We start from the raw sequence: 11,595 nt of genomic DNA on the forward strand, positions 1-11,595 counted from the left end.
TTGCCCACTGGCGGCAGGCTTTTGCCGTCCTGGGGGTACCTTCTGCTGTGAAAACCGACAATGGTCCTGCTTACGCATCGCAAAAGGTGCGGCAGTTCCTGCAGTTGTGGGGTGTGACACACAAGTTTGGTATCCCTCATTCTCCAACTGGTCAAGCTATTGTAGAACGCGCTCATGGTACCCTGAAGTGGGTTCTTCAAAAACAGAAAAGGGGAATGCAGGGTGAAACTCCGCACAGTCGGTTGGAAAAAGCATTGTACACCATCAATCATCTTACGATGCAACAGAACTCAAATAACCCTGTCATTTTGAACCATCATTTCTCGTTGCAGGCTGTGGACGAGGCACATCAGCTTCGAGCAAAGGTTTGAGTGCAGAATTTAGTCACCAAACAGTGGGAAGGTCCTTATGACCTTATCGCTTCGGGGCGTGGGTATGCTTGTGTGTCCACAGATACTGGGGCACGCTGGGTACCTTCGAAGTGTGTTCGCCCTGACCTGCGACCGCAGAGACAGAATCCGGCCAATGGGCAACATGGAAACCATGACCAACCTGAAAGGCATCAAGTGGGTGAATCGCTGAGTGATGACTCGGATGCAGACAACGCGAGTGATCACTCTGATGATTCCTCCATGAATGGACACTGAACATTGTTCATTTTTCTTTTTTTTTTTTTTTTTTTTTAAACTGAGAAGGGTGAGATGTCACCCTGATTTCTTAGGATTTTCTAAAGCCTTCTGAATTTACATTCTTATAGAGAACTTTCTCATGCAACTTTTTGTAAACAACCTATTGTTTTGCATTCTTTCATAGAGACGGAAAAATTTGATAGACTGGTAGTTTGTCCAGTGTCGTTGGAGAGGTGGCACGTTCACCTTCCAATCCACTGGCACCTTTTGAGAACTATAAATGATTGGAGTCAGAGGAAATAAATTAGTCTCTTCATGGTGACCAAAGCTGTGGTGCGTTGTTTTTCCTTGTGTCCTCTGGTGACACTGGGGCTGGCAGTAAGAGGGGGAGTTGGGCTGTGTTTTAGGGAAACAAAAGTGGATTTCAAGGGGCTAGGGCTTGGTTTGGGGGGCCTGGGTGGGTTATGTTGGGCTGGAGATTTGGGGGTTGGGGATGTATCATGGAGTGCTTAGATGGGTTTGGGAGACTAGGGAGAGGTTTTGGGAGCCTTGGATGGGTTTTGGGTAATTGAGGATCTTGAGGGGATTGGATGGGTTTTGGTGGACCAGGGAAAGGGGTTAGGGGGTTGAAAATGAGTTTTCAGGAGGCTGGGATCCATTCTGGGGAAACCAGGGATGTGTTATTAGGTTTGTGGATGGATTTGGGGACAGCAGGGCTGGATTTGGGGGTGCCACTGTTGGTTTCAGGGGGTTCCTCCACCCAGGTTGCTTCTGTTGTGACATCATATGTTGTCATGGTGATGTTGGAACCTACAGTGCTGTGAGGCTGGATTGGGACAGTTAGGTGTCTCCAGTCCCCTCTAGGTGCTGAGCTGGAGTATCCTGAGCCCCTGGTGAAGAGCCAACCCACTATGGAGACACTAGTGGTAGGTGCAGAGTGCTATGACATAATGGCCATGGTGGGGAAGGGGACTTTTGGACAGGTGATCCAGGGGCAGTGCAGGAGCACTGGGGAGATGGTGGCCATCAAAATCCTGAAGAACTGTGATCATGATGGCCAAATAGTGAAGAATGAACTGAGGCTGCTGCAGGCTTTGCGGGAGGGGGACACAAAGGACTCTCACATCATCGATTTCCTCGAGTCCTTCAGTGACACGGTCTGGACCTACCTGGTCTTTGAGCTGCTGCAGCAAAACCTCTTTGACTTCCAAAAGCAGAACAACTTCTCACCGCTGCCAGTCCAACACATCCATACCATCACAGCACAGGTGCTGGTGGCACTGGTCAAGCTGAAGGAACTCTCCATCATCCATGCTGACCTTAAGCCAGAGAACATCATGCTGGTGGACCATGCACGCTATCTATTCTGCATCAAGCTTGTTGACTTTGGCTCAGCTATCCTCTTCCCTGAAGTCTGCCATGTCCAGGAGCCCTACATCCAAACCCGATTCTACCGGGCACTAGAGATCTTGCTGGGGTTGCCCTTCTGCGAGAAGGTGGACATCTGGTCTTTGGGCTGCGTGATGGCCGAGCTTCACTTGGGTTGGCCACTCTACCCTGGAAATTATGAATATGACCAGGTATGCTGCATCTGCTCCACCTTGGGACTACCCCAGGATGAGCTGCTCTGCGCTGCCCAGAAGACACGGTCCTTCTTCCAACATGTGCCATGTTCCACTGGTACCTGGCAGCTCAAACCACCAGGGAAGGTGATGGCAGAGCCAATGGAGAGGAGGGAGCATATCTTTTCCTCACTGGACCAGTTGGCAGTGGTTAATGTCTGCCTGATGCCTGATCCTGATCAGGAGGAGCTAGCCAAGCACTGTGATCTGTACAGGATGGTGGAGCTGGTCAAGAGGATGCTCACTTGGGACTTGCGTGAGCGAATCAGACCCAGTGCTGCCCTTCATCATCCCTTCATCTCCATGCAGGAGGTGAAGGTCAGCTTTGAGGCCACCCACTACTACCAGCTCAGTCAGGAAGACCTGAGGGCATCCTGTAAGGATTCCAGCATAGCCGAGATCTTCCCAGGCACAGAGAAAGGTGCCTTCATCCCTGCATCCAGAAGGCCACTGCCCAGATAGATGGGCTCAGCCTGGCTGAGCCAGCTGGGGACACTGGTGACAAGCGTCAGCAGGATGTCTGTCAAGCCCCCAGTCTCACCCACTGTGGAAGCCAGTACTGTCAGCATCACCGGTGTCCTCAGATGGAGCCCACCGAGGGTCACTTGGCTGTGCTGCGGTCTCCCAGCAAAATGAAACGGTACAGCCACTGGTATGGCAGCCCAGTCAGTGGCATCATGGAACAGAACCTGCCTGGAAGATGCTACAGCCCATCATGTGCCAAGGTACAGGGAAGGGGCTCCTGGGCAAGGGCACTCTGGGACAAAGGGTGCTTGGGGTCCCATACGTACTTGGGTTTCCTGGTGCCACATATCTCCAGGTGCCTGAGGTTCCCACGAAAAAGGAGGTAACACTCACGCCCTCCCCATGCTTTCCTCCCTGTTCCCCGCCACAGAGAGCTCTGGTGATGTGGCGCAACCCCACTCCTCCAGGGATTTGGAGAATGGCCTCCAGAGGCTGGGCTGGGTACGCCCCTGCAGTACTCAGCACACTCCTCCTACCACAGAGCCAGTGGCAGTCCCAGAACCACTGAGACCCCACAGCAACCCTTGCAGTCCAGAGTTTGCAAGAGACCTTCTTCTTCCTCACCCTCAAGCACCCCAACCACTAAAACCCAGCGCCTTGCTGGTGGAGACCACAATCAGAGCTGCAACAGAACATACTGTGCCAGATGCTACCGGCTATGCTTCTCACATTGACCCCTCAATAAATAGTTTTGCCAAAAACTGAGCATTTCAAATGATTATTTGCCAGGGGAGTTTGGTACTGCCAAGACTTGAAGGGTGCCCCAGGTTCTCACCTGGGCTGGCAGAGCACTTGGCAAAGGCCTGTCACTTTTCACCATCGCAGCATGAAGGACCCTCATCCCCAGGCTCAACAACAACACATACTCCAGAAAAAATGGGTTTTCTGTTTTTTCTCCTGTAGCAGGGCATTTCACACCCCACAAAACTTATCTGGAGCTTGTTAACTGGTCAGATAACTCAAACAGGGCAAGTTGTCTTGTATGAATTATTTTGGTGCCATGGGGTTAACATTAGTCTGGCATCTCCCAACTGCCACTAAACACCTTATTGTTGAAGTGAAATTTGGCAAGATAAGCTGGATTTCTGACTGACAGACACCTCACTTCACAAATTATAAAAGCTACTTTCACAAAGCAAAAATCTGCACATTTTTCTGGAAATGTGTGTAGTTTCTCCCCATAACATGGATGCCTGCTTTCCAATTACTCCTCTGGAGGCTCAGTAAAAGAACTCTGTACATTATCATCATCTTGGTAGTAAGTTACATTTGACTCCTAATGAGTACTATTTATTTTACTAGCTTTAATATAGGTACCTTGATATTGTGCACTGTTCTTTACGATCTCCTAGTAGTTCCTTTAATTTTATACTGAGTAGTAAGTAACTCTGATTAAAATCTTTCATGTTATCTCCTGTCTGTTTAATAAATAACTCATTTTATAAATAGACTTAATGTGCTATCCTTAGAACTTGTGGGCCAGGGTAATTTCTTAAATTTAAACTGGAAAGGCTTGTCTACTCACCCTATGACATTCCCCAAACTGGAGTTGGAAGCCAGATTCAGCACAGCCAGACCCAGTGGTTCCTCAGTGGTCTATTCCTTGGCCTTGAATGGAGCCACAGAGGCTCTCCCAGCACTTGGCATTGCCTCCTTACAAACTGCCTGTGGCTGCTCTTGGGTGGTGCTGATGGCATGACATGGCCACCACCATCTCCACTCTCCCTGAGCTTCACCACCAGTACTGAGCTTGCTTGCTGCACAAAGTAGTCCAAAGACCAGTCGGATATTCCTACAAGATGATTTTTGGAGAAGGACAAAACAAGCCAAGAACCACCCCAAAGCCACTGTCAGCAGCAGCTGGTGGCGACTCAGCCAGAAGCGTTGACCCCAACCAAAATCCAGAGTGGAGGTGACACAGGCATTCAGGACACCCTTCACCAATATCCCCACATAGTACCCACAAATGCAGCAAGGGGCAAATGTCCCCACACCACCCGTGGGACCCCCAAAATGAGGACAGGGAACCACTCCATGGCACATGAGGCCCCCTAAAAGAAGCCAAGACCCCCAGTAGGACAGAGACACACCCACCCCCCCAGCACTCCTGTGATCTCCAAATGGGGTCTGGAACCCTCCCAAGCTGGGTTCTGAGTCCCCATCCACACTTTTATCCCAGCTCCTCATCTCCCAATCATGCCGTCATACTTGTGCTGGTGGGGGTCAATTTTGGGGGTTCATCTCCCCACAAACTCCTGTCACACATGTAGGGGTTGTCCTGCTCCTCCAGAATGGTATCCATCATCTTCTTCATCCCCATCCTATGCCTGGGGGAGGTGGGGATTCTCACCTGTCCCTCTCTGCTCCCCTGCAAGGTATCACTTTGCCCTTGTTCTTGCAGCAGGGATAGTCATTGTCCAGCTCGTCCCCTTCAGGATCACGGGGGAAATTGGGTGGAGAAGGCTTCTTGAGGAGGTGGGGGCCAGGGATAGATGGATGGATAAACACCTCCCTCTCTCCACTGGGGGGATGGATGGATGGATGGATGGATGGATGGATGGATGGATGGATGGATGGATGGATGGATGGACGGATGGAAGGATGGACGTAAGGATGGACAGACAGCAGGATTGGCCAGCCATAGGCCATATGGACAGACAGCAGAGATGGCCAGGCCAGGGAGACTGATGGCAGGGATTATCTGGACAGATGGATGGATGAATGGCCAGATGAAATAATGTTTGGGTTGGATGGCTGGAGAGATGGACAACAGGGATAGCCAGGATGAGGGATAGATGCACAGCTGGATGACTGGCTGGGGTGGTGTCATGCCCCGGTCTTCTTGGAGAGTTTAGGAGAAGGTTTTTTGATTTACTTTGGGCAGTGTGTGGGAGAAACAACAAAATACCCAGGAAGTTCAAGAACAAACTTTTGTTTGCAAACTTTAGAACATTAAGGTAGAATAAGGTTTTTAGCAAGTTTTAAAATGTAGCTGTTTTGGTTATTATCTATAGTAACGGGCAGAAAATCACACAAAGAAAAGCCAGTGTCCATAAAGAAGACAGAGGAGTCCTGCAACTTTATTTGAATAAAGGGAGAGAGTCCACTGGGGCCCGCTGGGTTTTGTCTCTCAGATTTTTGGAGGGCACAGCCTCCTTGTATCCTAAACTCCCAGCCGCATGTTACCCTCTTCCTTTACCCATTGGCTGAGGTACTAGGAACATACAGCCTTCCCGAACCACCTACCACATATTCCCCCCTTAAACATATAGTTTTGGCCCAAGTTCAGAAACTCAGACTTTTGCAGACCCATTTGCCATTTCAGGAGTCAAACAGTCTGGGTTCTGTAACAAACCTGTGGCTGAAAGTTAGTAGAGACATTAAGACTCATTTCAAAGACATTAATACCCATATCCACGCCCATGGAATTGTTTGTAAAGACATTAGCATTCACCTTTCCTATCAGTAATATAAAAGCATAAAAATAACATTAAAGAAAATTTATAAGGAAAAAGAGAAAGGATAAGAACAGAATATAGTTATCACCCACAAGCAGGTCCAGCGACAAAACCTGGTTGTTGCAATTTTCATGTAAGTTGGTCAAAATGATGTTCACAGTCTTGATCTATCAGGGGTGGAGGAAGCCTGTAAAATACAACAATCGTAGTTTAATAAATGCCCAGGCTTGGTGGGAACACCCAGGTACCTGCCTTGGAGCAGGAGTTCTACACTGTATAGTGTAACACTTCAGATGTGGCACAATTGTTTTGAGTCTTTAACCATAAACATTCCAGTCTCTCATAGGTAGATGGCTGGACAGATGGAGAGAGCAGGGACAGCCAGGCCAAAGGGAAGGATGGTGAGATGGATGGCCATAGGATAGATGGGAGAGTGGACAGATGCTAAGTTGCCTGGATGGATGGACAGACAGAAGGACAAAAGGACAGATGAAAGGATAGACAGATGGCTGAGTACTGATGGACATCTGTGACAATGGGTGTCCCTCAGGGATCTGTACTGGCACCAGTACTATTCAATATCCTCATGAATGAAACAGACAGTGGGATCAAGTGCACCCTCAGCACATTGGCAGATGACACCAAGCTGAGCAGTGTGGGTGAGACGCCTAGAGAACAGGGCCATCCAGAGGGACTTGAACAGGCTCAATCAGTGGGCTGATAGGAACTTTATGAGGTTCAACAAGACCAAGTGCAGGTGCTGTACATGGGTCATTGTAACACTCAGTATCAATACAGGCTGTGGGATAAAGAGATTGAGAGTAGCCCTGTCAAAAAGGATGTGGGATGCTGGTGAGAGGCTGGACATAAGCTGGCCATGTGCACTGGCAGCCCAAAACCTAACTGTGTCCTGGGCTGATTCCCACAGCATGGGCAGCAGGTGAGAGGGGGTTCTGCCCCTCTTCTTCGCTCAGACAGGACCCCACCTGAAGTGCAGCCTCCAGCTCTGGGTTCTCCAGCACAGAGGGATGTGGACCTGCAGACCAGAGGCCATGGAACTGCTCAGAGCAGCTCTGCTCTGGAGACAGACTAAGAGCCAGGGATGTTGAGCCCAGAGAAGAGAAGGCTCTAGGGAGATCTTAGAGCCCGTTCCAGTGCCTAAAGGACTCCAGAAGAGTGGGAGAGGGATTTGGGACAAGCTGGTGTGACAAGAAAAGGGAGAATGGCATCATACTGATATCTGGCAGGGTTAGATGGGACACTGGGAAGAAATTCTTCCCTGTGAGGGTGGTGAAGCACTGACGTGGCTTGCCCATAGAAGCCATGGAGCTGAGAATGTGTCACTTTTACTCAAGAGCATCCCTGAACCAGCCTTGGGACTTGATGCCAACTTGCTTCACTGGCAGCCTAGAGAGCTGCCTTCCAATCAGCTCTACCAGCAGGACATTGCCGAGGCATTACTGTGAGTTTCACTCTTCTCCTTCAGGAACCATGTTCCACACCCTGAGACAAGCCTCTACCGGGAGGCGCTGTGATGGTTCCCACCAGCTGTCCAGGTGAGAGGCACACAGGTAAGGCACCAAAGAGGAGACAGCACCATGGAGGAGACACTGACTTGTCACTCCTCTTGCAGGAACTGGGTTTAACAGGAGGAGGGAACCAGGGCATAAGGGCTCATGAGATCAAAAAATGCATCAAACAGCAGCAAGTGAAGAGGAAAATGTGCAGATCACCAAGCCGGGATAGTGCTTTTAGGCAACATCTACCAGCACAATTACAGTGAAAAGCATTGGGAGGTCAGGGAGTGACCGAGAAGAGTGCCCAGCAGAGAGGAGAACCCAAGGAGACAGGAGAAGACAAAGAAGGAGATGAAAAAGATGGAAAGTGGAAACTGAGGCCACTCATAATGTGCAGGACCTGGAGAGAGACACTGTTGGTTGAGCAGATGATGGGGAAGAGCAGTAAACTGGCTTGTATTGCAAGTTTTACATTATTTGCAAAGGTGTTTTCTGATGTCATGTGTACCTGAGAAGGTAAGAGGACAAGGCACAAAGAACTGGTTTATGCAGATGCAATACATGTAGCTAAATAATAAAATCATTTATCTTGGTAATTCTATTGTAAAGTATTGTTCCCTTTCTCTGAGGCTGCTGAAGAAGTGACTTTTACACAGGTCACCAGAACATGACTGGTACCAAGGAAGATCCCTGCACTTGGATGCTCATCTGGACCCTGCTCCTGCTCACATCCCCTACTCCCAATATGCTTCTCACTGGACTACGTTGCTAGAGGGTACAGCAGTCCCGAGCACCAGCAGTGGAGCTCGAAGACGAAGCTTTCCTCATTTTGGAGTGAGCTTCGCAGCAGGCTTGGGAGCTGGTGCTTTATACTTTCTGTGATAAGAAATGCCTAAATGTTCGTCTTGGTTTTGCCTTAGAAACTGATTTCTGGGATACCTGAGAAATGGGGCAGAAGATATATGAACGGCAGCCTGTGTGAGACACTGCAGAATCATCTTCAAGGTGAAGTGTTGTGTTTTTTAATCAAACTCCACTGCTCAAGTCTGCCAGGAAACCAATTTCTTCACCAAAAGAAGGAGTAGAAAGGGTGGAAACCCACCTGCTTAACCAAACAACCCTGTTGAAGGGGACTGTTAGTGTCCATGTTTGCAGTCGCTTGGTTTCCCTGTCTCTCTTGCAGAGACATCTCTCCCTGGATGTTGCACTTGGGAGAACATGAGCCACACACAGGAGAGCTGAGCCTCTGATCCAGGAGCCCTGGAGACACTGTTCCTGAGAATTCTTTTTCCCTGAGATCGCTGCATGCTCTTTCAATACAGGTGTACAAAGCTCCCACCTTTCTGCGTCACAGGGGAGTGTTCATATAGGAAGTCTTGAGTTAAACAAATTTTAAAAAACCCTGTCTGTTGTTTCTTGCATGTCCCTTTCTGAGTAGTTTTTCACCCTCAGGAAATAGTAACAGACTCAAACTCTCTGTAGGACAATCAGAAGCACCACTTGGGACTGGGTTTGGTTTGATGGTTTTATTGTTTCAATCATAAATATCAGGTTTAATGGTCAACATTCTTCTGAGATATCTGCAGCCTTTAATGGTCACTGGCAGGTTATGCTGGGAAGCTTGGTGACCAGTACTGAACAGGTCCATACAGAAGCCATATGCACTTGAAATGACTGGCATGTAGTGAAGCAACTGTTGCAATGTTGCTACTTTTTAGTTCTCCTCTCTTGAATGAAGAAAGTTCCCTTTCTTCATTCTTGCACCATCCTCCCCTGAACTTCTGCCATCAGGAGGCTCTTTCTCTCCCTGTGGGAACAGCTGAGCAGGTTCCCATGGCCATGTTCCAGCTGGTGGTGAGGGTGCCCTGCATTTCCTGGGAGATAGAATGTCTGGGTGGCTTCTATTCAAGTTCTCCCCCTCCTCAGTGTTTGTGGGCCTTTTACACTTCCTTGATTTCTTGCAGTCTCCTTGAGGCTTCAGCCCTGTCATTTTCTGGCACATTTGACAAGACATGCAGAAGACTGAAGCAGCACAAGGCTTTGGAAAATAGATCACAGTTTTCCAGCCATGTCTGGCCCTTTCAGGCAGTGACTCATCTTTATACTCTCAGATGTCCATTTTGCCCCTTTTCACAGCTAGCCCTTCTCAGAGAGCACACATCTGGCAATTTACACAAGCCCAGTTTAGTGCCAGACAGCAAGGGAGAAGAAATGGCCTGTCAAACTGCAGGACAGACAGAACTCACCTGGACAAACAGTCATTCTCTCCTATGGCAAAAAAGCAAAACCCATCAGAGAAGAACAGCAACAGGATCAGTAACACAAGAGAGAGTATATTCTGACATCCATTCACACTTGTTCCTACCTGGCATGGAAAAGTAAATACGTATTTTGGCAGAGAGAAGTCTTGAGGCATCATTCATCTTGTACCATTGCCCATCCCTGACCTGCAAAAAAAGGTATTTTCAGATGAATTGCAGGGGTTGTCAAAGCAAAACCACAGCTGGGACACACTGAAGGACACAATTCACCAATGCAAATCACTGAGTAGATTTTCACCCTCAGGAAACAGTGACAGACTCAAAAATTATCTTTAGAGTCGTTAGGAAATGCCCTGAGAAAACTGTGTCACTGATCACAGGCTGAAAGTGTAGAAATAGATCACCTGTGTTCACCAAAAGCAGGCATTGCCATTTTAGCATTTCAGTGGCAGAAAAGTGCTCTATGCCAGCCCAGTTCTGTACATGTCAAGTCAGGGCTGATCTTCACACTGGAGCCTTCTCTTGCCACAAGGAAAGGGCAAGGCCCAGCACTGATTGTACTCAGACAGCTGCACTCAGACATGGAGTGCATACATAACAATTTCCAAATCAGGATTCTCATGCAGGAAAGGTCTCCTTCCAAGCAGAAAAGTTGCAGTGCATTTGTTTACATATCTTGCTCATCCTTCTGCGACAGAAAGCATGATTTCTGCTCAAGCACAGTCAGAGAGGTCCTGTAAACCTCTCAAAGGCAGTATTCAGCTGATCAAACCTTGAAAACAAGCACAGACCTAACTGTTGCAATCATGGAATTAGTGGAAAAGATCCTGAAGATTGAGACCAATTGCTCCCCCACCACTGCCAAGGCCACCACTAAGCCATGCCCCCAAGTGCCACGTACATCTACACAGCTTTTAAACCCTTTCAGGGATGGGGACTCCACCACTACTCTGGACAGTCTGTGCTGGGGCTCGACAAGCCTTTCCAGTGATTCTTAAGGATGTCCAACCTGAACCTCAACTGCAACAACCTGAGGCCAGTCCCTCTTGTCCTGTCCTTGGTTCCCTAGAAGCAGAGCCTGACCCTCACATGACTGCATCTTCCTGCCAGGGAGTCGTGGAGAGCGAGAAAGACCCCTCAAGCCTCCTTTTCTCCAGGCTGAGTCCTCCCAGCTCTCTCAGGTGCTCCTTGTGCTTCAGACCCTTCCCCAGTTCCATTCTCTTCTCTGGACATACTCCTGCCCCACAATGTTTTTCTTGTAGTGAAGCACCAAGAACTGACCCCAGGACTAGAGGTGCCCCACCACAGGTGGGTGGCCACTGCCCTGGTTCCATTGGTCACACTGTGGCTGGCAGAGTCCACGTACCATTGGGCTCCTTGCCCATCTGGGCACAACTGGGCTCATGTTCAGCCGGCGTGAGCCCAGGGTGGGCAGGGAGATGAACAGGCAGGCCTTCCCAGCCGAGCAGTGGTCTACTCTGGGGAGCCGAGCTGTCCCAGCAGGATGGAGCTCCGGACGCCACCCCGATACCACACAGTCTGAACACACCACACACATCCCAGACATCCCGGACAACCTCCCC

At 49.1% G+C, this 11,595-nt stretch overlaps 1 protein-coding gene and 1 long non-coding RNA gene across 2 annotated transcripts; one reads left to right on the forward strand and one right to left on the reverse strand.

The window, feature by feature from the left end:
- Window positions 1-1,432: 1,432 nt before the first annotated feature.
- On the forward strand, window positions 1,433-3,481 carry HIPK4 (homeodomain interacting protein kinase 4). Its single transcript, XM_068171376.1, has 2 exons — window positions 1,433-2,976; window positions 3,147-3,481. Exon 1 carries the CDS (start codon window positions 1,541-1,543, stop codon window positions 2,711-2,713), a length of 1,173 nt encoding a protein of 390 aa, XP_068027477.1. The 5' UTR covers window positions 1,433-1,540; the 3' UTR covers window positions 2,714-2,976; window positions 3,147-3,481.
- A 5,781-nt stretch (window positions 3,482-9,262) lies between these two features.
- On the reverse strand, window positions 9,263-11,577 carry LOC137461826 (uncharacterized). Its single transcript, XR_010993497.1, has 2 exons — window positions 10,117-11,577; window positions 9,263-10,019 (listed from the first exon to the last, which is right to left on the reverse strand). It is a non-coding gene; the product is annotated as an uncharacterized lncRNA (long non-coding RNA).
- Between the last annotated feature and the right edge of the window lie 18 nt (window positions 11,578-11,595).

Source organism: Anomalospiza imberbis, chromosome 23 (assembly GCF_031753505.1).
Source record: "Anomalospiza imberbis isolate Cuckoo-Finch-1a 21T00152 chromosome 23, ASM3175350v1, whole genome shotgun sequence".
Taxonomy (NCBI): Eukaryota; Metazoa; Chordata; class Aves; order Passeriformes; family Viduidae; genus Anomalospiza; species Anomalospiza imberbis.

What these genes read in the sequence shown, in the direction of transcription:
- HIPK4 (XM_068171376.1), top strand. Translation starts at nt 1,541, where the DNA reads ATGGAGACACTAGTGGTAGGTGCAGAGTGCTATGACATAATGGCCATG.